The 27,479-nt window shown below is 36.3% G+C and overlaps 1 protein-coding gene across 1 annotated transcript in view; it reads right to left on the minus strand.

Annotated features, from left to right (window-relative positions):
* GABRA2 (gamma-aminobutyric acid type A receptor subunit alpha2) overlaps nucleotides 1–27,479 on the minus strand; it is a 65,899-nt gene that overhangs the window by 10,875 nt on the left and 27,545 nt on the right. The window contains exons 4-9 of the mRNA XM_054825295.1: nucleotides 26,325–26,392; nucleotides 16,272–16,492; nucleotides 13,843–13,925; nucleotides 10,901–11,044; nucleotides 9,964–10,116; nucleotides 1,620–1,822 (exon numbers count right to left, since the gene is read on the minus strand). Coding sequence (XP_054681270.1) covers nucleotides 1,620–1,822; nucleotides 9,964–10,116; nucleotides 10,901–11,044; nucleotides 13,843–13,925; nucleotides 16,272–16,492; nucleotides 26,325–26,392 — 872 coding nt within the window. The remainder of the gene's footprint in view (nucleotides 1–1,619; nucleotides 1,823–9,963; nucleotides 10,117–10,900; nucleotides 11,045–13,842; nucleotides 13,926–16,271; nucleotides 16,493–26,324; nucleotides 26,393–27,479) is intronic.

Consider the following 27,479-nt stretch of genomic DNA (forward strand, 5'->3'; position numbering starts at 1 on the left):
TTCCTCTAATTCTCCTTTACCATTAACTGAACATTTTGCTTCTTTATGCATTTAAAGTGCTGAGAAACCATCAGTTCATTAAACTTTTCTTCACATCTACTATTATCATCTAGGAAGCAAATAATATTCTATCCTATTTTAAGGAGAACCAACGAAATCAGAGTATTCTTTGTCAGAAGAAATCCTTTTCCATTGGTAGAATCAAGGGCTGGGATAGGACAAAATTATATAACATAGTAAGTCAAAACAACAAGTCAGCTTTAGCATTCATTCTGTGCTATTAAAATGATAAACTGTAAAGCCTGACACAAGTTCAGGCATATCAACAGTTCATTTTGTTCACGAAATAAGAAATTCTATCAGATTAAAATTTCTTCATGCTATCACAACTACACTACTATCAATACCAGAAAACTAAGGCATGACTGTGTTTCCGCACACTCAGAGCATCAATATATAGTAGGTGAAGTACTCAGAATTTTGTACAACTGCTATTTAAACTAGTTTAAAAATTAATGTCTACATATCATTAGGGATAAATTTCAGAATACTGAAAACTCTAGATTTTGTTATTAATAGTTTTTACATATATGGGCATTCAGTTTTCTGATTCTTAGTTACCAGAAAATTAATATACATTATATCTTTCTGTAATCTTTTTCTTATTTCCAACTCAATTGGATTAAATAATGAAAAAGTTATCAACCATTATAATCTGGATTAAATTTTCTGAATAACCAGATAAACAGTCATATCTGAGGAGTCAAGAAACAAGTCAGACACTTCCCAACATAAAAACACAATGTACTTGATAACTAAATCTGGATTATTGAGACTGTCCTGGTTTCAGCTGAGATAGAGTTAATCTTCTTTCTAGTAGCTGGTATAGTGCTGTGTTTTGGATTTAGTATGAGAATAATGCTGGTAACACACTGATGGTTTTAGTTGTTGCTGGGTAGGTGTGGTGCTTACACTAAGTCAAGGACTTTTCAGCTTCTCACACCCTGCCAGGTGCACAAGAAGCTGGGAAAGCAGAGCCAGGACAGCTGACCCAGACTGGCCAAAGGGATATTCCATACCATACAATGTCATGCTCCGTATAGAACTGGGAAAGCTAGCTGGAAGGCAGGATTGCTGCTCGGAAACAGACTGGGCATTATTTGTTTGGGTTTTTTTCCTGCATGTGGTGAGCAATTGCATTTGTGCACCACCTGTTGTTGTTGTTATTATTATTATATAGTGTATAGTATATGTTATATGTTATATGTTATGTATTATTATTTATCATCATCATCTTTTTCCTTTGTTATCCTATTAAACTGTGTTTATCTCAACCCACAAGTTTTTTTCCCATTCTCTTCCTCATCCTCTTGCAGGAGGAAGGGATGAGCGAGCGGCTGCGTGGTGCTTAGTTACCGGCTGGGGTTAAACCACGACAGATACCAGGTGAGATTACCTACATCAGGGGAGACATATTTTTGTTCAGGACAGAAAATACATCTACATTCTCTTGATTTAAAGCATCACATTTTTTTTATATAGCAAATTTTATCAAAACAATATATTACAGTTGGTTTACTGCAATTCACTGGAAATAGGGCTATTTCCTTAGGACTTACCTTATCATTTACTACACTTTTTCCATCCCAGGCCCATCCTCGTTTTGTGAAATAATTTACAGTTGCAAATTCAATTAATGCAGAGAATACAAACGCATAACAAACAGCAATAAACCAATCCATAGCTGTTGCATATGCTACTTTGGGGAGTGAATTTCGAGCACTGATGCTCAGTGTTGTCATTGTCAACACAGTTGTTACTCCTGCAAGGGGACAAAAAAACATATCAACAATTTTACTTGGATTTTGAATGTTAAAAAAATACAAACCAAAATTATTATGGTATATTTGTGAAACACAATGGAAAATTTGCTTATCTAAGTTGGTGACAAACTGTCAGAACCATATTAAAGACTGCATCTCGAGTTTCCTTTGAGTTATTTTAGTTCAATTTTGTTGTCTAAATTTCCCCTTTTTTAATCAGCTGAAGATTTTACTTACAGGACATAGCTTTTTGGTAGGGGTTTTGGTTTTGGGTTTTTTTGGGGTTTTTTTTAGCTATCAGGACAGCTAAGGGACAAAATTAACGATTCCTTAATGGAATCATAACATTTTGCAGCATTACAATAATAATGTTAATGTTTGGTGGCTGGCTTCTCTGCAGTGGCTGCAGGTCTGGCACCCATCTTTACTGACAGTACCACACAAATTGACCTTTGTTACTAGAAATAATGATTTTTCCCCCCCCCCCCCCCCAGGAGATGTCTCACTAACCATCCAGTGACATAGTTGAACACATAAACAGGTTAAGTTTTCATTCAGATAACAGGGTTTTTTTTCTAGAACAGCGTATTGATTTGAAATGCCAGATTTTTATAACTGTGTATTATGTGTCAGAAAACAAGACTTGATGTTTCAGGAAGATTGTTCTTTCCCTGTGGCAGTTATTAAAAGCACTTTACACTACTTTGTACATAATGAAGACCCAGTAGGAAGCTAGGAATTATACTCCAAAAAATAACAACAAAGATACATGGGAGGAAAGGAGGAGAAGAACATTTTTCTGAATCAGTTTTAGCAAGCAGAAACCCACAGCCACAAATGCAGTCTCCATTCCTTAAGTAAATCAGTTCTCCCACCTCAGGCTGAATCACACCTAGACAAACTAAACTATTCCCTTTGTGGTATGCCATTAAATACGTCTCCAGAATGAAAAACAACACAAAATTATATACTTAGCACAGATCAGCAAGCCTACACTCCATTGTGACAGGCAAAGGAGATGCCATGGCAGAAATATTAGTAACAGCACATCACAGCTTCAACAACTACTCACTCATAAAATCGTTGTAAGAGGATTCCCAACAGAAAGTAAAGTCACTCTCCCTAAGCCAGATCCTCCACTGTCAGCAATCTGTCACATGGGTTCTGCAGGATCAACCTAGCTCAAATTTTCCCTCTTCTACAAGAGAAGCATTTTCTCACTGTGTGAGAGGGAAGAGGCAGCAATTACACCTACTCAGACCTCTTCAGGCTGTGCAATTTCCATCCCGCCTGTAAAGAATCTCCATCTCTGAGGGTGCTACAGAGGATGACAGAGCAAAGCTAACTGGACTCAGCCTCAGTGCTACTCTCCCTTGATGCACTTCCAAGGGCCTGTGCAGCAGGGAAATCAAGGCACAGAAACATCCTGCTGAGTCACACAGTATCCGGGCACTTCAGCAAACATAATTCTCAAATTGCTATTTTTCAGCCCCTGTTAATTAAAGAAGAGGATTTGGTCTGGAATCAGCCGTGACTAGCCTATACAATGAAAAGGAAGCAGCTATCACACTATACGGTAGGAAAATGTGTGGGCAATACATTTTGTAAAGAACTTATTCTCACCTAACACTTACACAACATATGGCTTAATTATTTTCAGCACCTCAGGGAAAAGGCAGTCTATCTTACATTTAAAATTATCACATGCAAATTTTAACACGGGTCCTGAGCTGCAGATAAATCATTTTAATTATACAGAAGTATCAGTAAAGTGATTGTTTCTCAGAGATAAGGTGACCTTATCCACATGTAAATATATACAGTTGCTAAGGTACTGTTCTGTTTAAATCCCACCTTTTAGAATAAACTAATCTTCTGGAAGCCCCATCGGCTTCTTCAGAAATCTAATTTAAGATTAACTGCTGACCTTTTCTAGTCTCAATTAAAACATCATGAATTTACATCCTGTATCTTGCTACCAGTTGACAATTTCTCTAAAAAGTTCAGCAAGCCACACCATTTGTGACCTAAATGCTAATCAAACAGCACATTGTCAGATAATTGCCAACACACTTTCACTTATTCCTTCACTCTCTAAATTCAGTGATGTTCAAGCTACCACAGCCATTTAACCTGAATTGAGTGGGACAAAATTGGACAGAAAATTTAAGCTGTGATACCTGTCAGTTTAGCAATCTCAAGTATTTTTATACTTGCTATTCTTCTTCAGTCAAAAGACAGATGATTTTGCACATTATAGCTAATTTGAAAAATCAGTATTATCAACTCTTGTTTATGAAAAAGGATTGAATGGAAATAGCATGCCTCTTTATCACTGCTAAACCTGAGGACTGAAAAATTATTAATATGGAGGAATATGGTCAACTTGTGAAACAAAACACATTTATTTCACAAACATTTAACTTACTACAAAACCCATACACTAACCAGATCAAAAACATTCCTCATTGTATTATCTAATTCATAACACTAGTGAACTAAAATTGGTATAAAAAACAGTGAGTAGATTGTCCCCTTACAATGAGGTAGTCAAAATATTAGAGGAAAACAATCTTCCTCCCTAACCCATATACTACTCTGAACAGCCTAAATAATTTAACAGGCTATGTAAGACTGCATGATATCTCACTATGATGTAGAAAGACCACCGTTTATATACAGGTCAAGAACTATCTTCTGTAGCACAGAACCCAGCAGATGTGACAGAAGGACATGGACAGGTATCATCTTGTGAGAGACCACGAGCAGTCATTGGTTTGTCTTTAAAAAGGATCCAAAAAAAAAACCATTGCCATTTCCCTTCTCCAAAGAGGACCAAACATTTTACACTTGACAGTAAATATACCCCAACATCATTACAACTTTTGTTCTCAGTAGTGCATGCTTATAAAAGCTAAATAACTTCTGTCACTACAGGTTTATCTGTTCAGGACAAGACTGGGGCTTTGCCTAGGACTTTTTTTTATGGTGCCGCTTTTGAAATTGCATCTGCTCACTGGAGAGAGGATATCCATCTCCAGGGCTGTAAATTCAACACTTTTCACTGGCACTAAACTTATATATGTGGAAAATACCAGCTCTGTCATATTTTGGATTTCGGGACAGATGGATACCATTCAAGATGTGTTTAAAGTTAGACAGCCACCTTTGGGCAAACAATTTCTGTCACTCAGTGGTATAGGGCAATGCCATTCAACAGCAGAAGGGGTAAACTGAAAAACTAGAAATGCCTAACTAAAAACTTACCGTGGAAATTGGAGGAGCTAGCACATAAATATTGAAGTTCAAATCTGTCATGATGACTAGTTTATGCCCACAATTGAGTGCAAAAGTCAGGCTACTCCTTGACAGGGACAAGTTCCTTTGGACCCTTATTTCACCTCTTGTGTATCAACTGATTTTTCTAATTTGAACAGATTTTACTCAACTAAATCATGTCCTAGTCTTCTTGTGTTAGAATGTGGGCATCTCCTTTGAAAATGAAAGTAAAAGGCCTAAATAATGAGTTACCAAAGGACATTTCTGTAACACAAGAGGCACTTCAGCTTTGCAAATAATTTGTACAAAATGTGTTCCATTTCTCATAATATCATGCTACTCCTCCCACAATTTTATCTTTTCATCACAGCACTTTGCAAAGATACACACAATGGTTGAACAACATATCACAAAAGGACTGATAAATTACTTTTTTTTTTTTTTATTAGGAAGATAATTCCATTGCTCTATTATTTCACTCTTTCTTTTTTTCTTAACAGTAATTGCAAATGTTGTTAGGTAATTAGATCACTCAACCTGGTCCAAAATCTGAATAGATTTATAAATACAAAAAACATAGCAGAAAGAAAAGACCATTGTCCCTTTTACAGAGATACAGATTACTACTTCATTTTATCACTCCAAGAATAAATGGTTGGAGGTCTGAACAAAAGCTTAAAAATTCTGGAGATAGTAAAATTTTAAAGTATTATACGATAATATTTGGCTACACACCATATTCTTTTTTACTTAACAATGTATATGTATTACTTGAGAATACAGTACAAAAGGAGTGTACATTGATTCTGCTTAGACATCAGGAGATAAGTCTGAACAACCATTGAGGGAAAGATTGTATAAAACAGCTCAAGTGCTTTGTCTACCCTTTTTTACTGAAAGAACAACACAAAAGGCCAGAAGCCTTTTTAAATAGCATGGGAGGCCAAGGACCATCACATAATCTATTTCCAGAAACGTTATATTTAGTCAGTCAGTTAAACCACACACACATATCGTGAAGTCAGTGCTCACGTTGCTTCACTGTACCAATGATGAGCAATGGAACAGAGTTCCCCATTGATCAACAGCCAAACTAATTCCCAAAGCTGAACGGCAAGTGCCATTTACCCCAGCTCCAGTAAAAGTCTCATGTCATTATGCCACTACTGGAACATGAGGTAGTGTCTTGGCACACCACTGAGCTGAGAAGATAGTTCATTTGCATAGAAGGTAGTTCATTTGCAGCCAGCTCAGTCTCGAACTAAGGGCTGCAGTTCTCCAGGTATGCGTGCCCACTGCCTGGTGCTAGAGTGTCATGTCTACGGTTAACAGAAATTTCCAAATAAGAAGTTATAGACTGAAAGTTCTGAGTGGTGGGATATCTCTAAAAGCACAAAAGATAATCTGCAGCATGTGAAAGGAGAAGTAAATAAAGCCAGTTGAGATTTTTTCAACAAAATGGGAAAAGGTACTTTATATATACCCAATTGTTTAAAAGGAAGAGTCTATGTTATTCAATTCCCATGTAAAAATAACCAGACAACAAATCTGAACTCTTAGGTTCTCCTTTCTGCAGTTGCATAATTAAAAAGTCTATCTATTTCAGGTCTAAATGGCTTTGTACTTCAAAATGTACTGTAATTAATACAGGTTCAGGAAAGATAAATCAAGAACAAGCACAACACAGGGATAGGAATGCAGCATAAGAATAAAATCATCATGGAGAACAGAGTCCTGACAAAAGAACATAGCGAAGTGAATTTAAAATTCTGCATCTTGGACAACATACTAAAAAATACTAGGACTATTAATTTTTGTTCTTACCTTCTTCAGGTATCAAAGAATATATATCTAACTAGATTCATTTTAACATTCTCATTCCTACTCCATGTGAGTTAAAACACATAGATAACTGTAGCACAAAGAAAACTAATTTCTGATTTTTCTGTCACCTGCATCTAATGCTGCTATTCAAATATATGTGATGCTTCTAAATGTTATGACCCATTAAAAACGAAGAGAGAATTCAATAAGCCGCACAAGATTAGTTTTGCTAATATTGTTGACACTAAATGCGTAACAATAAACACATTACTAAATGAAACAGATTGTAATCTTGCACTAAATGAAGGCGTTATGAACCAGGCTTATTCCCTTTCTTTAAAAATGCAATCAAATGCTTTTCAAATTTATCTGCTAGAGAAAACACATTCAAGACTTATTTAATTAACGATGATAAAACTTTCTTCTTCCAATATTTTGAAGCAAAGTTGAAACAATATAACATTAGGCCATAATTCATTTGGGATAGCTTAGGTCAACAATATTAAATAGATGCCATAAAGGAAAGGGATTAAAGAGCTCAACTATAAAAGAAGCCTCATTATAGCAAGCCCTTAATGTTAACCTAGAACTTGAAACTACATTGCAAGAGAATTGAAAGGGGAAAGAAAAGTAATTTCTTTCAGACATGAAATAATGAATGCTAAGTGGCGCTTAGAATAACTGGGAGTTGCTTTTCTTTGAAAGGAACAGTACTCTAGTAGTTAGTCCTTTCCAGGACTTGGTAGCTCTCAAGAAGATACTTAAAATAAATTTCTCATTGATTCTGAAAAACACTCTATCAAAATTAATATTTTCTACTTAATCACATTTTAATATTGATATATTTATTATACAATGCAAAGATGGGTATCTAGCAGGTGACTACTCCATATAAAAACTAAAAATTAAGTATGATCAATAAAAATGCAAGGTGAAATCTCCTGCAATTTTGATATTCCCTGCTGGAAGTAGCTTGTTTTGTTACCTTAGCTGTAGTATGGGCTTCATGTGTTACTGGCTGGAGTCTACCTTAAAGTACCACCCAAATGAGACCTTGAGGGTACCTGCCTAGCTCCAACTGTCAAGATCAATTCAGTATGAGCCAGAAAACAGTCAGAAGCAACAGATGAACTTTGTTGTGAAACTGTGGCTAACTTCACATTTTTGTAACACGTTTAGGCAGGAGACCAGAGGGTATCAGAAATCCCAGTGACAACTGCTGCCAGTAGGTATGGAGAAACACCAGGAGATTCGCCTGGGGCTACATGATTACAGACGCCATTGGCAGCTTATGCCAACAATCTCATCTAGAGTGTAAAAGAATGTTAAGAAATAGCTCCTCAGGGCACATCCAACCCAATTCAGAAGGCTAAGCCTGAGGTGCAATGCTGCACGCAGGGGCTAGGCCTGGACGCGTGTTCAGGGTGCCAGCCTAAGCCGGCCTGGAGGGGACGGAGCCCTGACTGGTGCGTGAGGCGCGCGTTTCTGTGGCAGAAATGAAGTACTGGCACAGAAATTGCTATCTCCTCGATATACTCATTGTGCTTAGTAAAACGATTTTAGATTTTATGTCACCGGGTGGTGTAGTTCTGTTCTTGTGGCCACCGTACCCAGTTCCCTCAAGACATCCTGAAACAGGACATTGTTCATTATTCATATTATGCTAAACCCCTGGGAGAGTAAAGCAGCAGGCTGCCATGCAGATATTACTTATTTCAGAAAAAAACCACCCAAAAACCAAAACCAAAAAATAAATCAAGAACAAGAAAGAGGTATACAGGAAGGGACACAACATGCCAGGAAAATTACCCTAGGGCCTTGTTACTGATGTAGTTAGTGCCTTGTTACCGACGACACAGTAACAGAAAGTGCACTTTAGGAAAAGAAGATGTGAGACTTTTTTGGACAAACCAGTTACACTGTACTACATGTATAGGAGAGGGTACAGGAAAGGGCAAAGACAGAGATGTAGAAGGATTTGACAGTGTACTTGCAAGGCTGGAAGACAGGAATGTGCATTTTGATAAGCAGAAATGGACAAATTCACAGAAGATTTTGAAGAAAGAAAAAAGAAATCTGCCTGATAACTGCCTGGGAAAGCATGGCAGTATTCTGGTCCCAGTAAAACCACTGACCCATTTCATCTGACTTCAATAAGGCTCATATTCAAACCTGCAATTTTCGTGACGCTTTGTGTGGCATTTTCTCTACCAGGAGAGACAGTAAGTGCTTTGTTGTGCATCATACTTAATATGCATTTGAGTTTGGCCTATTTTTTGAAGAGTGCATGGTGTTTACTGATGACTAATCATATGATTTTATGCAGCATTTCTGCTGACTGATTCCACACAGACATTACTTTCTTTTTGTTGTGCTAGTCTCTTTTTCTTTAAAAGCAAACAAATTAAAGAACTTTGTTATGCAAATAAGAAAGACATTTTTTACTTTGCTTTAATAAAGATGAGAGCAAAACCTTATTGTAATAGAAATATCATTATTTTGCACCGGTGAAGCTGTTTGGTGCCCTACAGTACACTCCAATTTGAATTAGTAAGAAAGTTTTGCCCAAACCCTCAGGATAGGGTTTCTTTTAAAGACCTGCAGCTTGCAAAGTTTAGCACTTTCAAATACTTCAACAAATTCAAATTTAATTTGTTTAATTTACAAATATAGTTAGAAATGTGCTTACCTACCAAGTACCACAATATTGGATAACATCAAGGTAGGTAAGACATTTCAGAAAATAATCTAAATTTACTTTTTTAATAGAAAAATTATCATCTTTTTCCATTCTGTGAAAACTTTTTCCTCTTAAAAGAGTCAAGGATATATGGACAGTTCTCTCTAATTTCTAAAAACTTTGGGATTCTTAAGAGATCTGTAAGCTGCAGTTGAAAGCTGTTTGGGCTAGAAATAGCATTACATTCTACAAACACATTAACTTGAATGAAAAAGGGCTTTACCAAACAGACTTCACAAATGCTTCCTCACAGCTTCAGCTGTTGCAAACAAAGCTAATGCTACTCAGTATACTCACCAAAGACTGTCCTGGCAGGTACAGATTCTCTGTTCAACCAGAATGACACTTGAGAGAGAATGACAGTCATGATACAGGGGAGATAAGTCTGAATGACAAAATAACCAATTTTTCTCTTCAAGTGAAAATGAGCCGTCATTACGGTATATTCACCTAGGTGCCACAAACAAACAAAATACAATGAAACAAAAGGTTATAATCTTAAGAAAATCTATTTCTTTGGCAAAAGAAAGTTTGGTACATTTACGTGAACCAAATGTGCTAGGGTTAAATTGCACAGAACATAATTTGTAGTAGGAAGCATCTGACAGAACATAAGAAAGTTTTTGAGTACAACTACATCTTATTCCCACAGAGCTCCAGGAAAGATCAGTGTTCAGGAACTTACATTATCTCTTGTATGCCCTGACAAGAACTTCAGTCCTGTGGGTTTCTGCACATAAGCGTTCACACAAAGGCACCCTGAGAACTTAATCTACAGTCAGAAGGCAATCATGGAGGTCCATCACAGCCTGGCACGTGTAGGAACACAGTCTAGAGATTGGTAGAATAATCCAGTCTTTAATGCCATAAACATGATGGAAGGAAAAAAATGGTTGAAACCTGAATGCTTCATTATTTAGTAGACAAAAAAAAAAATAAATTAAACAATTATCCCAGTCTTGGGTTACAGACATTAGGATTCAAGACTCAGCTCCAGACAGCATTAAAAAACAGTCACTGGGGACAAGTTCACCCCTGCTATCATCAGTTACTTATTAACTTGAAAGAATGACTAAAGAGCTCCTATGTGTTACTTGGACCATACGTTAATAGACTCTGCCTAATATCTCACATTTTGCAACAGGTTTTTCAGTAGCCTTCTAACACCACCAGCAATGCCTATGTTCTTCATAGCCCAGTGAGTGCCTTTTTCTTCAAAATATCTTTTACTAACCTGTACTTGATTTAACTGTCTCTTTTCCAATTGTTTGGCCTAAAAGATCATACTGATTCAATCTTGAGCCATCTGGTGCCACCTGCACTGAATCTGAAGCATTATAAGTCCAAATGTATGTCACTTCTGAAGTTGTGTATGCATCTGTGGGAAATAAGATAAAGTATTTTGTTAGTAATTTAAATAAACACCTTCCATCAAAACTCATAGTATTAGAAGAGCTACTTATTAAAAAAAAAAAAAAATACCCCAAAAACTTAAAATTATAAGGTAAAAAATATGTTTGGCCATTTAAAATAGCTTTACTGTAGGGTAAATGCCTATTGCAGCATGGGAACAAGGCACTCATTTGTGATCTTCTTAACCACAATTTATTGCTATTAAATTACAAACCACATCTATACTGTTAAGAAATTTCTAAGAGATTAGATATTATATGTATCCTAAAACTCATGGTAAGTCAGATGAAAAGAACAACAATTCGCAAGATTTAGGACACAACATTTTTGAAAATTCATTCCTATATTGTTCTAACTTCCCATTTTCCCGCTCTCCACTTTGGGACTGTATCACAAGCATTTTATTAGCTGAACTTCATACCTAAATATGGGAAGCCAGGTTCAGTGACAATGCCCTTAACAAACTTGTAGTGGCTCTGTGCCTTGCCCTGCATACCTTCTTAAATTTCACTCCTTGGCATCTTTTTGTGGGACATGCTGATACTAAGCAGGCTGTTCTCCCAGTGCATTCATGATCAAACATACATTTAACCTAGGGTCTGTCAAAATAAACTAGAATGAAAGCAAATCAAGACTGTATTTTAAATAGCATTAATGCCTCTCCAGTAAGAAAGAAAAAAAAAATGAGTATGTCCTGCAAGTTTTTCCAGTCTAATACCCTACTAACAAATGGAGTATGAAAAGAAAAGGGTAAACGACTGGTGGAAGAAATTGTATGTTCATTTACATTGACTGAGGCAAGTGCATTTTAAGTCTCATACCATAACTGTAGTGAAGTGAAAAGGAAAAGTAACATTTCTGTTGGTCTGCAAACATTTTCACTTAGGAAATCTCTGGTGGCCCAGAAAGAAGCTTCTTCATGCAACTAGCCATAAATTGCATGACTAACAAAATCTAGCAGGTGGGTAGCATGTAGAGATTTTTAAGACATCCCTTCTATCTTTCCAGCTTCACACAAGAAGACCCGTGCTTTAATGCAAACCAACAGTATTGCCAGTTGCTGATTTGTCCCCATCCTCCCCACTGTTGGCTAGACTTTTTGATTAGGATAAAGAAAGGCAATCTATTAAGCTACAGCTTCTCCAGTACATTCAGTTTGGCTTTTCTCTTATGTATAAAAAAAAAACCAACCTGAAACATTTGTATGATGATCCTCCTTGCAATGTAACATTAGCAGCATATGAAGAGCTATGACAAATATGTACCACTGGCAGACTTGCCTCAGCTAAACCAAAATCCTCAGGATTCCTGCTTATTTTCACCACTATTCATCAAATTTTATTCCACAATAAAAGCTGAAAAATGCACAGTAGTCTAGAAATGAGTTCTAGCAAAGGTAATAAAATGAGTGTGAAGCCGTTCAAAATGAACAGAAATAAGAGTCCCTTGGATGGGCAACAGTCTGGAGCACAGGTGACTACAGGGGAAATAAAAGACAGCTTTTCTAAAATCACACTGCTCACAGTTTGAATTCTCCTGTTTACTAGAAAACCGGAAACCATGGGCAGAGAACAAAGAACAAATTAGTAAGCAAAAATACCCAAACAAACTAGAGGAAAAAAAACACTGTTCACACAAATTCAGAAGGGTTTCCAACTTAGGAATGCAAATGAAGACGTACTATAAAGTAGCCTCTTGGCCTCAGCACCAGTTTCATTCTTGCGAGGTTTTTTAAGTTGTTTTGAGGCTGCATAGGAGTCTTTTTTCCTCCTGCACCTTATAAATCAAACATACCTTGTTGCACACATATAGTAAATATTATTAATCAGTAGCCAATTTCAGCTAACATCTCTGCTGTTAGTTAATTAAGCGGTATTATCTGTTATAACATTTAGGGGGCAAAAAAGGCTCCATGATACAAATATGATTAATTCTAATGATCTTTTATCTCCATAGCTAAGATTTCCCTCTAGTGTGGAAACATCATCAGAAAGACAAGCATGGTTTAATTTGCTCCAAACTCCAAGGAAAATGGGTATGTGAGGGTTATAGAAAGAGTGCACAGTGCTCTGACAATATTCATCTGGTTAATGATGTCCATAGTGGCAGCATGCCATCTATATCACGTAGGTTGCAGCCAAAGAAAAAAAGAAAACCTTTTAGTGTACAAAATCCAGGAAATATATATAATGTGATCCTAATTCACAAAAAAGAATAGTGTAGTATAGGTAAATGAAGTTATGCTGCTGTTAAAATAATACTAGTGAGATCAAAGTCCACCTGTCTATAACATGCAGATGTGCTGAGGGAAAATTTTTATCACAAGAAGCCATTTCTTGTTGCCTTCATTGACTAGGGATGTAAAAGAAATATCATTAACAATAAAGAGAAAATAAATGCTTCAATAAATAAAAACAAACATTCTTTGAAGTCTTTAATATGCTCTTCATTAAGACTACACAGGCTATGTGCACCCAGGTCTGCATTCATCGGTATGGGTTGCACGCTGAAATAAAAGTAGATCAGTGCAGTGCTGACTTAGGTGCATAGTGTTTATTGTTAACTGGAGTCAAGAAAGCTTTAAAATACATTAGAAGAACATTGACTAGAGAAAAGAGATTTCAATGTGTCAGGTTGCAAACTTTTTAAAATGTACCATCTTGTGTTTTCAACCTCTCGTGTAGCAACTTACTGAATCAGAGTGATGCTGAGCAATGTTAGATATTCACTAACCAAAGGCTACACTTCTTGTTTTATACTTACAGCTGCCAAATTTCAGTGGGCATGAATGGGCATCCATAGGGAAGTCCTCCAAGTGCATTGGACATTCAGCTTGGACTGTAAGCCTAAAAGGCAAAAGACCGCCATGCATTTAAGTCAGTTAGCAGGACAAGAAAATCTATTCCACAGAAATGAACAGAGTTCATGCTGATTCAGGAGATGAAACTGAAATGTTATATTAAACTAATTAAAACTTAAATCAGCTCTTGCTTCTTCCCTTTTATGTGTTGCTTTGGAAGGCATTGACTTATTACATCAAAAACCTGAAAGAACTGACCTCAAAACTATGAGGAAAGGCCATTTAAATGAAAATATAAATTATGTAACTGCAGGTTGTTAAGAACAGTCATTTTCTTCTCATAATATTCTGAGGTACATGTGTGATTATGTGGCTCTCAAAGGCTCATTACAAAAGCACATAAAATACAGTTAATTTGCAAAAGGACTGTGCTCCATAGTTTTCTGAATTTATTTTTTTTTAGCGTTTGAATGGAAGATGCAGAAAAAAAACCATTTGTGTTCTTTCAAGAGATTGCTGCTACTCATTCTCCGTGTTACTTGTGATTATTATTTTTATTTATGTATAAGCATGACAATATGTTAACAATGCATTCACTTTTGCTCATTTTGTGAAAAAAATCCCAGCAATAACCCAGTGTCAAATATAAGGATTAATACAAAAAAATAATTTAAAACAGTTTGAAGAAAGTTTTTGTCAGACTTTTCTTTCTCCTTATTTTTAATTAAAAAAAAAAAAAAGGTGTTCTGTTTCTCCTTCCTATCCTGTAAGTCTCCTGTGGATAGAGATTTTTTTGTGGATGTCTTTATTCCTCTTCATCCAGCCTCAAACATCAGCTACATCCTCCTATACCCCCAGTGGTTCAGTCAGTGTATTCCCCGCTATGTAGTCCCACCCTTCCACCCAAAAACATTCCATATTTCTATTGCCCCAGTCCCCAGGAAAGTTTTTCTGAAGTCAAAAGGCAGAGAGAGAGAAGAGTCAGCAAACAGCTGAAGGCAAAGGAAAGAACTGCATGAGCCTCTGATATGAATCACACTATCATTTTAAATAGACACAGATAAAAAATGGCTGTTTAAAATCTAGACAAAGAAAACAGTTTACACATTAATCTCATACCCTCAGAAGCAACATACTTACAAGTCATAAAAATGCTTAGTTAATTCTAGCTGGCATGACTCATCTTATGTTTTTTTAAAAAATTCTTCATAATGGTTTCAAACAGTATTTATTATGTATAGCATATGATTATAATACCTTCTGGAGGGAGAGAATTTCAAGTTCAAATATTGATTTGAGCCCAAGCAAGAATACAATAAATGGGGATCTCAATTTGTTTCCAGCAAACTTTTCTGAACCTCTCCAACAACCACATCATTCAACATCATTAGCAGTCTACCCATCAACACTCAATACTGTAAGGGTGTATCAGGCTTAAGGTATGCTGGTATGGCTGCATGGAAAAAATTGCACAATATATGTTTGCTTTAGAACTCATATTTTATATTTGACTTAGGTTGTGGATTTTAAGTCTACATTCACATCAAATTCAATTTATTAAATATTCTCAAAGAAAAAGAAAGCAACTAAGTCAAGGGTTTCTGGAAATTTGGATTAAAAAATTCCAAAAGACTCATATAAGTTACATTATTGTAAAAAGAGTAATCAAAGAAGAAATTAGTCCTATAAAAATGCTGCTTATGCCTATGCATACATGATATTTATAATTTTTCAAAAATTATTTTCTAAGCAAATTTAATATATTTTACCAGCTAAATGTTCATCTTAGCTGCTGATCATGCACAGGATGCAATAATTAAAATTCTAAGTAAAATATTGTAATTAGATATAAAGAAACAGTTATTACAGAGTAATACAGAGTATTACAGAGTAAGCCATATTTTCCCTGTAGTTCCTGCAGGAAAGAATTTGAAGCCCTTTCTTCTTCCTCTTTATTTTTTTATTGCCACTGATCTTAATAATAAATTTGCTTAAGGGCTCACATGGTTGATACAACATGCGCAGTAACAGGCAAAAATCATATACTGTTTTAATCGTTTTAAGATGGAGTTGGTAAACTTTGAGTATTCTTAACAATTCTTACACGGTGATTCCCATCTGAAGGTCTCCAAGCACTTTATGCAGGTGGTCAGTATCTTTTAATGCATTATATAAGTACGAAAACTGAGGAACATGTAGGAAAACTGATCTGGTTCATAATTACCCAACAGACTTGCAACAGAACTGGAAACAAAATGTACTTTTTCCTAGCTTGCTTTCTGCTAGGACAGAAATGAAACAAAGGATAGTCCTCCTGGAACCTTATTTAATTGTTATCTGGAAAAATCACCTCGAGAAATAGCTTGAGTAGAGAACAGACGAAAAGACTTACCTCATAGTGTACAAGAGAGTCCCATCATCTTGGATTCGTAGAAGCTTGTTTGGCATTGTCATGTTATGAGCCACTGACTTCTTCCCATTGTGAAAAAATGTATCTGGGGTCCAGATTTTGCTGGCCATTAAGTTGTTCAATCGAAGAATGTTCATTGGGCCCTTAAACTTTAATCTCTCATCCTTCCATCTCTGACGGAAGAAAACATCTATTGTGTATTCCTGCAATGGAATAAAGATATGCTTTTTTTGACTCAATGAAACATTAATCTGGTTTTTGAGGGCCAAAACAGAAAAGCTCTGGTTGCAAAAATTCACTTGGTAAAATCGTCAAGGGAGAACCACCATCAAACAAAATTGTATAATTCTGAGAATAATAAACAGGAAGTCGATTTACTAAGGGTATGACATTCTCCTTCGTGATTACTAGCTGTTGTTTGTATATCAAATCCTTCCAATATTTAGATTTCTGTTACTGATACACACAGTACATGTGACAAGGGTAATTTCAATAAACACAGCTATTTTACAATAGAGGTAAGAAAAAAGTACACAGAAGGATATTAAATAGTTCCTTCAGCAGATGCAGCTGATATAACCCAGCATTTCAAGAGCAGGGAGAATGGCTGAGACTGGAAGGAAGGGAACAAGGCTACCCATCCATAATGAGCGCAATATATCCAGGCAGGCTGATATAAGGAAGATTTTTTCAAAGGGGAAAGTAAGGCTCTGTAGTGGTATGGATTTTATTAACAAAAGTAGATAGGTAGGGAACAGTAGCTGATGATTAACAGGTGACACACACTGTCTGCTGAACTTTACTCTGATGCCTAATCTTGGGAAGGAAGCACAGTCGGGAGAAAAGGATGCAAGTGAAAACAGACTGATGACCCAGACCTGATGCCTGTGTCACCCAGCGCTGGGTATCCCATCTGCTGGGTTTTGTTGCTGTTCTAAACAAACAAACAAACAAGATACTGATTAAACCTTGATAATGTCAATTCATCAACTGACATCAAATTGGATCTGTAAATGGATTTAGTGGTTTGCTACTGTCCGCACAGCATGTAAGTTAGAAATGGAAAAGCTTAAAAACTTTGTTGGAAGCAAATTGTATTCTGTGTATTGGCAAATGCTATCTTGGTGCAATTTCAATTTTGTTGGACAGGTGCAAAATGGACCCATGATTTCAAAATATTAGTGTGCAACAACAGTCAGGACTATTGCAATTACTCTGCAAATGTCACAGTTTTCAAAAACCATTTTCGAGTAAATTATCTTTGAATGGACAAGTCCTGATAAAATTCAACCAATATAAAATATTCAAGTGATTTCAATATGAAAGTGATTTCCAGGAACTTATCAGCCCCCATCACTTTCTGCTGGCTCCCCTGTGTGCTGATTAACCAGGCTTAAGTTTTTTCTCAGTCAATCATTCGGTGGTACAAAAGGAGTGCTGAGTAGACAGGGAGAAGCAGCAGCCCTTCTCAGCTCCTTTGGTCTGTGAGCCAAGGAGCTGCGAGGACCATTTTCCAGGTCAGGGCCAGAGGCTAAGACGAGCATGTGGAAAAAAGGAAAGAGAATTCTATTACCTGAAGGAGCATGGCAGGGCAGGAGAGAAAGCAGATGTCATTAGGAACTGTGACAGGTGCTCGGGGAAATCTTTTTGGACACTGATAAACTGACCTGACCAAAACCACAAGCCCAATTTTTAGCTATATCAAGAGGTCTTACATTAGTACAAAACCATTTTGTCATTTTCTAATTAAAGTTCTAGTTACTCAAATACTAAATAAAACTACAGTACACTGAAAATTAATTTGCTTGGGTTCCTTTAATGCCAGTTGCTATTATCTCTAGTAATATTTTAGTAAACATATCTGTGAAATACACAATTATGCACTTCTAAAACATGTATTTCTTTGACATTGTAACTGATCTCTTACTGCCTCTCATCAATGCCAGAGATACTGCCTCATGACAAGTAATTTGCCCATTTCTTTATGAAAGATCACATACAATTGTCCTGGTTTATTTGCTGATTTATATGTTTTATTTGCTAAATATTGTGACTTAAAATCCCATTTACAAGTTCCAAGTTACCTCTCAGTTCAGTTGTAGACCAGGGAAAGTCAGAAAATGCATAAAATCATGGAGGATCAGGAGTAGCAGGAAGAGTGTGCTTGAAGCAGGGGGAATATATGAAATCTGGCTAGAAATACTGGGTAATTCAAGGAAAACAATTGCCCTAGAAGCCTCTTTGTCATTTCTGTCTGAGGGGCTTTGCCAATGAATCATTGCTATGTATGAGAAGATTGATGTTTGAGGTATAAAGAAGTGGAAAGAAGAGCCTGAGGGAGCAAGACTTTGAAATCCCACTGAAATTCAACAGAAGTGAGTGATAAGTTCTACAAGTTCCTTTGACAAATATCCCCTACACATAAATGATTAGAATATAAATCTTAAAGTTTTTGTAATAAAGAATTTCAAAGGTCCCACTTCTTCAATGTCTTCCAATGTATAAAAAAAGAATTACAGGAGATATAAAAGAGAAAAAAAGCAGACATGAAATGCCACTATATCAAAATAGCAACATTTCAAAAAAACACATCTGATGCATGGCAACTGCTTAGAAAGCGGAATAAGCAGGAGAGAATCTGAGCTGCAGCCTTGAAAGATCCCACTGACAAATCTCTGACTGATCCACAGGTAATTCTGTCTATCGCAATTTTTTCATCCAATTCGTGCTGGAAATCTTTATTTGCAGAACATCCCATTAGGAAGATGGAAACAGGGAATAAACCAAGGTTTGGTGTGAATGATCACAAACACCTTCTCCTTCCATTCACCACAATAGCAATAAAATCTCACATTCTTCTTAAATGACTTATCTTTCTATAGACCTCAATGCATTTTTCAAATGAAGTATTGGGTTCTCAATTTTATATGAAGGGAAACAAATGCACTGAGATGAAATTAACTTGTCCCAGTCCATTTACAGAGTAATCATGAAAAGCAAAATACAATACATGCCTCTTGCATTCCGTGCTATATTCACTGATCCCATGTTCCCACCTGAATTCAATTTATTCTATTTACGATCACTAATATCTCTATGATGAATATCATACAAATCAAATAAAAAAATGGGAAATTATTAACATATTTTTAATATAATCAATGTGACAAAAAGTCAGCTTTTATCAAAAGATGCTACATAAAGATTTTGTAACTATTTCCTATTCCATATATGTACCACTTTGTGGTAAATGCTGTGTAATGTTTACTTTCCAAGCAAGATTAACATTCTGTTAGAAATGCAAATCTGGACTCTAGAAAAAAAGACTCAAATTAATACCCAATACTCGTTTCATACACTCTGCAGATATTCTCTATGTAAAAAACCTGTGCTGTCTCTGGACATTACCAACCCACTCTCCAGTCTATAGTGCAGTATCTCCAAAAAATCATAACAGCATACTTTCAGGACTACAAAGGACTCCTGTAATCATTTCTAGACAAGCAAATGCTTCCTACTGATTTGTGTCTGAAATGGTGCTTTCACAGCTGTAATTAAAGATAAATTAAAGATAGTCTTTCAAATATGTATTATACCAGCTTACAGGAAATTTTAGGGACAGATGAGAGATTCTTACTACAGTGTTAAGAAGCACTGAGGCTCTGCCAGTTCAATGGTCAGAATAATAAAACAGTGAAGGAATTTCGTTGTTCTTCTAATATGCAGATGTGCATAACAGTATGCACAATAAAAAAAGATGTTGGTATCTCTGGGAGAAGCTTTAACTGACAGGAGTATAAGCAATCCCTCCTCACTACATGGCAGTCTCTTTTTTGCTAAGGCTAGTTTTTTATGGGAAAAGTTCAAACAGAAAGTGTACTCTCATCCTCTCAGCTAAAGGCTGGCAGATTTTGGCAGTCTTTGGCATCTGGAGTAAAGATGGAAGTGTTCCAAACATCTCAAAAATTGTGAGTGTCCATTAGCAAGCAGTATTGTCATGGAACAGATGGAACATTTTATTAATCACCCCCTGGAACACGGCATTTGTTTAGTGAATAGTTCAGGCCAGAGTTCCTCATTCCCTGCTTGTAAAGATTTTTCTCAGTCAATTCTCTAAAAGTTTGACATTTTCTTGACCACAGTTAAAGCTATTAAATGACACACATATAGAACCATGAAAGCAATGTATAATTTTTGTTTCAGTTTAGCTTAAAAACATTAACAATATTAGTATACAAGTATTAAAATGGTTGGTATGCAACTAAGTATCAAAACCACTTTCAAGAAAACAAAGAAGGAGTTTTGGACAGGAGACTCAAAAAATGCAATTATTCAAAGCAAAATAATCTGCCCAGTCTCTGCATTCTTACCGTAATCTGATATTTGTGTGTTTGATGAGTGCAAGTTTGTGATGGAACTTCTGCAAATTAATTTACCAAACTTCCTCACTAAGCATTTGGATCTAGCTTTTGAGTGAATGCTGAAATTAGCTTTACAGTGGGAAGATCAAATCATTAGTTTGCTGGTTTGGTCATTTCATTCTCTGTGGGATAGATTTGTGCATAGTGCAAATGGCATACACAAGGGCTAACACGCTATGACAGTCTGCAGACCTCATAGTTCTTGAAGTACACTGTTGTAGGGCTTGGCTGTACCTAGGCCTGTCTACCAGGTTGGACAAAAAATGTTTCTACCATCTCCATCTCATTTTATACTTCTTTCCTTAAAAAAAAATAAATAAAAAAAAAAATTAGCAATATCAAGAATGAAAGTGTTCAGGATGCAATTCTCCTCTTCCCAAAACCCCCTCAACGCTACAATTGCAAATACCGACTACTCAGGGTCTGCAAAAGTACTTCACTAGCTGTGTATCTATCAGCAAAGCTCACTGCACAGATGTATAAACTGAGTCCACTTCTTCTTGTTTTCCAGAACTTACCTTCTGATGTGTGCAAAACACATCGGTACATAGAAGGAAATAGCAGATGGCCAGATATGCCTTTCACATCTTTGGGAGGTGCGGATCTTAGACATTGGTGAATAGAATTATTGAAAATATACTGAATAAATTCCCCTATGGAGGAGGGTTGTGGTTTGAAACTACGCTGTTGGTTATTTTGTATCAAAACCCTTAACAGCTCTGTTAAAAACTTAAATACTATCCCATCACTGCATTTCAAAGGAAAGTGTATTCATTTCTAAATACATAAGTAATGTCTGCCAGATATATACGACCTTTAATACTATAAAGAAAATGCGGTATATTTCTAGGGAACTGTAGCATGATTTTCCTCTATTTGAAGAACTCATTTCAAGCCTTTTATTTCTGCTTCATCTGCCAACTTCAGTCATTTTTGTCTAAGCATTTAATCTAAACATGAAGTATTTGAAAAAAATTTGGAAAAAATGTGTTTAACCAGTTTGAATGACAGTGTCTAGGGAAATAAATGTCTTCCTATTCATATCCATTTATGAAAAGGACTTTCTCCAAATGCTTTTCTCTCCCTTTCTTTCCATAGACCTGATGTAGAACGAACCCTGAGTCTAAAATAAGCACTGAGGAGGGATAAGAGAGGAATGTGAAAGACACAAATAGGGATTACTTAAAAAAGAGACTACAGGGTACTATTCACGCTACTGTCACTGAAAATACAAACATTTCTCATTACCCTTTTTTATTCAGACATGGAGAAAGAGCAACCCTGAATCACACTGGGTGCCTGGTGCCAGGCACAGGAATCCAAACAAGAGGTACACTGAAAGCTAATGTCGGTGAAGGGCTTGGATAGAGCCTCCGACAAATCAATCGCCAATATTGATCCACTCGGCAAGATGCTGCAGGGGGAAACAAGCCTTCCCAACAGAATAAAAGGACAGAAGCTCTGCAATAGATCATATGAGATATCCTCCTCAAAATTTCAGCCTATGGATTTAACTTGAAAAGGCAATGACCTGGGCCTAAAACAAAAGGGAGCAAAGCAACCAATTTACTGACTTTTCAGAAACATATCAATGATAAAAAGACAACGCAGATGCTGCCCAACACCCAAGAAAACCAAGTGTATTTATCATTTCTGTTTGCCTTTAAGCCTTTAGTCTTCTGTTACTGAGTTTAAAAGCTACAGTAAAATAGTTGCAGTACTTTTTTTTAATCTTTGTGAAAAAAAGCATCTTGGAGCATTCCCTTATTCTGTCCTGACTAACATATTATACATCCCTTGTCAAGCTTCGATAATTTCACTTTGAAATAGCTAAAAAATAAGTTTCATAGAAAAAAAAATAAATCTGAAATACAAAATGGAATGAGGAAGTCTGAAAAATAGACACAAACAAACAAACAAATGTGGTTCCCAGTTCAGCCACTCTCTCTAAAGAACTATCCTCAGTTGTTGTGAGAGATCGTGTAACAATCCTTGCGGACATTTCAGGATTTGACCTTCAGCCTTCATTTAAAATTTCTATTCTGGCTATATTTGAAAAATCAGAAATGCTTATTGAAAGTTTCGTAGAAAACTGACAAGATGGAAGTGTGTGGAGCAATGAACTAGCTGGGTATGACCATCTCTACTGAGAAATGTTCATGTGTCTTGACTCTGGAGCGAAAAATTTGAAGTATACGATCAAGAAACTAGGAAAAGTTGTTCTGTACAAACAAATAGCGGGGGGGGGGGGGAAGATGTAACCACAGTAAACAAAACTCCCCAAAGACGATGACAGGCTAAGGTTGCAAGTTGAAACACAAAACTTTCAGAAAGGTTGTTAGTTTCAATATTCAGGCAAAACTGATTCAGGTCCTGCAACCTACTAACTGTGTGTTGTAGGAAAGCAAGAAAGACCGGTCCCAGTGACAATTAGAAAGGCTGCTCTGAGCAAAACCTGGCAAAAATTTTGGAAAGCTTTCTTCACAGCAAACTTCATATAAGGCTCTCAGTGGCTATATGCTCTGTCTCACATACAATAACTACTGCTTGAAGAGTACATGTTTCTCATTTATTATTCATATACATTTTTTTCCTCTCAAGGATGTCAGGACTTTGGCTATCTAGGAAATTTTGGAAGCCAAAGTGTCAGGAGAGCCTGGAAAGAAAGTCAGAAAAAGCTGTAAAAGTTCTTTGCTTGCAGTGCTGAAATTAGAGCTATCAGCATATATATATATATATATATATATATATAAAGGTATGTCAATCTAGCAGACTACAATTAATTAATTTGGAAAAAAAGAGAAAAGATAAATAATCATTTTAATTGTTTAAATTAAATAATTTCCATTTTGTTATCCTACAAACCATATTCCAACCAAAAATATCCTTCACTTCAGAATTTTCAAATATTACAGATTGTAACTTAATTATAAATATTTAATTAGCCTTTTAAATCAGAAATTTAGATCAGAATTTTCTAAGTCTCTTTAGAAAATTCAGAGATGCTTTGTTTTTCAATTGTTCTGTTCAATTTTTGATTTGTTTGTTTTTCTAAACAATGCAGTTTTCTTCTCTCAGGCTAATGTCAAAATACATTTGTATCACTGATCTTGTTGGAAGCCTGTAAGGCATTGCATCATAATACTGAACTTAAACTTTTCAGAGAAATAACAGCTCAAAGAGACAGAACAGTGAAAGTAAAATCTGTTTAATCCCATGTTCTGGTTTGCCTCCCTTGATTCTCATTAGTTTGCAAAATGAAGTTGAAAATTCCTGTTGCATATTGGCATTTCCTTTGACATTAAATACTGTTGTTGTCATACAATAACATTTTTATAACAGAGCTAATATAGGTACACCCATCTTTTAGTCACAGCAGCTCATTTGAAGCACAGTTTCCAACAGAGCTCCGGCCAAGAGTCAAAAGATTTGGTAGCTGACTATATGGGGCAGAACAGAGAGTAGCACCTTTTTAACTTAGTCAAAACGTTAATCCACAACAAGGCTCAAAAGTTTTAGACTGTTTACACATTTGGAGAAAAATCTCAGCTTCAGCTTTTACCTCCTGAATTTTTCAACAACAACTACAGCTAGCCTGAAATCAGTGAAAGATCAAATTCACCTGACTTTTTTTTTTTTTTGAAAAATCATGATACTGGAAAAATACAGGGAGTATGAATAAAAAACTACATTCTATCAATCATATCGAGTCATACATAGCACATGATACCATATTATCATTAACAGGAACTACTGTACTTAGTGAGGAAAACAGAAACCTCACAAATTGCTATCAATTCAACAATAAAGGTTAGGATGTTATTTTATCAACTTTGTGAATCAACACTGCTATGTGTCAACAGTGTCTTTAGCCTTGTTCCACCCACCATTTTCAGTGTGCCACGTCCCTGTTCCATACTATAAACACACGTTAATCATCTCCCATGGCAGTGAGTCCCCTTCCCATTTTCAATAGACTTTTCTCCTAAGCACTGTTGTTCTTCACAAGATGTTAACAAAGGGGGAAAAAAAACCCCAAACTGGCAAATAAATAATGCAGAGGGGTGCAGTCATGTATCTGCTGACTTTCTTTGCTATGAAAAATCCCAGGGGAACGAATCCTACTGGCAGCAATGACTATGAGAGTTTTGGGCAACAGCAGCATCCAGCCTAAAAACCTGATGTGATGAGGGCCTCACCACTCACACTGTGAAAGCGGAGGACCTCAGGAGCTGGGACCCAACTTTCAAAAAAAGGTCTGAGATTCAGTTTGGGATCCTCTTGAGATTTAGTTTGGGATCCTCTTGAGATTTAGGAGGACATGGGCAGGAGTCAAACTTAGTCTTCCAATTAAGTCTTTTAAGGAGGAAGCTTATAAAATGAGAATATTCCAGACCTTCCAACATTTACAGAAGAAAATATCAGTAAACCCTCTGTATAGTAGTTTACATTATCAATTGAGTAATGCAACACCTAAATGAAAGAGTACTCATGATAAACACTCTAATGTCACCTTCATGTTTGACAGAATATGTGATAGTTTAGAAGCTATTATTTCAAAACTCACATGTTGGAATTTTCTAATTGACTGCTCACACGTTTCAAAATGACTTTATAATTATCAACTGAACAAGCTAAATTAACCCTGAAACTTGTAGTAGTAAGTATTAAACTGCTCTTACTTACCTATCTACTTATCTGCAAATAGACCTATCCATTACAGTAACAGTTGCTGTTCTGATGCACTACACCCTGTTTTGATTAATGCCTCTGCACAGAGCTGTTAGAGCTGTAGCATCAAACGACCCGCCCCCTTACTGTGTCGTCATATCTGTCTGTGCAAATGGACACCCAGAGTTCTCTGCACATTTACACACTGATGTGAAAAGTATTTCAGGAGATAGAGATTAGGCTTAGGGAGCTTTTCATTGCATTCCCATTTAAGCACAGGTGACTTGCACAGCCTTGGGTAGGTGTCCTTGTGCCTCAGTACCACATCTTTAAATATCACCTCCCCATTTCACAGGAACAGTGTAAGTGCAAACACTGTGAAGTCATGAGTTTTTTCCATTACTGTTTTCATTAAAAACTGAAATCCAGAGCAATATTCTGACAATTTCTTTCTTTTAATGTCACTGGCTTCCTTTAAATGGTTACTAAATAGTGCAAATTATGAAGGACAGATCTGTAGAACACCGCAATCATGCTGATGACCCAACTTCTGAGCTCCATCTTTCAAGTTCATTTTAGACTGACTCTGGTCAGGTCCCTCAGACTGTTGCCAACATTAAATGTGCTCCTACAGTGCACCTTTCACTCTAGTTTCATCCAAGAGGAATCCAGACTGCTCCAGAATATGAACCAAAGTACAGTCGGTGGGGACAACCAAAAGATTCACTGGTCCAAACTGAACAGCTAATACAAGTGTGCTTATCATGTAAGGTCTATAAACCAATTTCCATCTTTAGAACTACCAGGATTTGGCACTTCCTGACTTCAGTGAAATTATTCCCAATTTGTCCACAATAAGTAAAAGCAAAATACAGGTTTAAAAGAAGTTAATAGTATATATCTTACACCATTTACCACATATGCAAAAGATTCAGAAACTCACCATATCAGTATCTGAAACAGGTCCAAAACTGGTCACATAGATGTTAGTGAAGACTTCAGTAATACTATCTGATATAAAAAGAAAAAACAAGCAAACATTATAAATTTATAGTACTTCTTCAAACTCTCTATGCAAAACTATGGGACATTTTGAACAAATTTCTGTCCTCATCTACTTCTCCTAATCAGTATCCTGTTGTAAATACCAGGGGTCTCTACCCCGCTTAACACAGAGGTTATCGGACGAGAGTTTGTCCTACTGAGTAGTTTGTTTCAGCTAAAGGACTATACAACCATCAGTAAATACACACATATTTCCCATTTCTCCACCAGCAAAAATAACCACACCGTCTTGGACTTCACACAGCAGTAAGGATCTAAACATAAAATGTCTTTGTTGCAGAGGTGTTATCTCTGTTGTTGCAGATCATTCCTATTAAAGCCTTTCTAGTTCAAGGCTGGTTTGTTCATCCTGAATACCTTTTTGAAAGCCAAAGACAAGAAAAAGCTTACAAAGCAATTATTGACTACATCCTACTTTTTAATTGGGTATGTTTTTAAGTGGCATGTATTTTAACATAATAGTTCCTTCCCTTGATTCATGATGCTCCTGATATGTTGTTGTGGTACTGTAAATACTACAAGAAAATGTTCTTCCTAATCATTGCAGTCAGACAGCCATGAAATCAAAATATTAAATATTGTACTGCAGGGAAAAATAATTGCTGAGTTTTCTATCTTCAGTTTTCAATTAGGCTCAAAATGGAACGGTATTCACGAAGAGGGATAACACACACTTGCAGGAAATTTCTTACAGCAGTTGCCAACTACCGTCTGCACTCAAGACAGCCATTATGAGGAATTCTCTGCCTTAAAACCAGTTGCTGGCTGGAAAAAGAAATATTTGACTACAACTAGCTGCAATTTGACTCACTTCAGAATTTCCCATTTCTAAAAGTAATACGGCCGCCTGCTATATGAGCGATCCTGCTGTTACATTATGAGTTCCATATTTAATCATCATTTACTATGAATAGTTAATAGTTTCTATATTCCTAAAAGCTACCTTTTGACACATACGTGGCATAGGCAGATTTTACTTTTGATTGCATGGAGGCCAACAGTATAATCACTGCCCTCTATTGGGAGAAATCAG

This window comes from Grus americana, chromosome 4, assembly GCF_028858705.1.
Source record: "Grus americana isolate bGruAme1 chromosome 4, bGruAme1.mat, whole genome shotgun sequence".
Classification (NCBI taxonomy): domain Eukaryota; kingdom Metazoa; phylum Chordata; class Aves; order Gruiformes; family Gruidae; genus Grus; species Grus americana.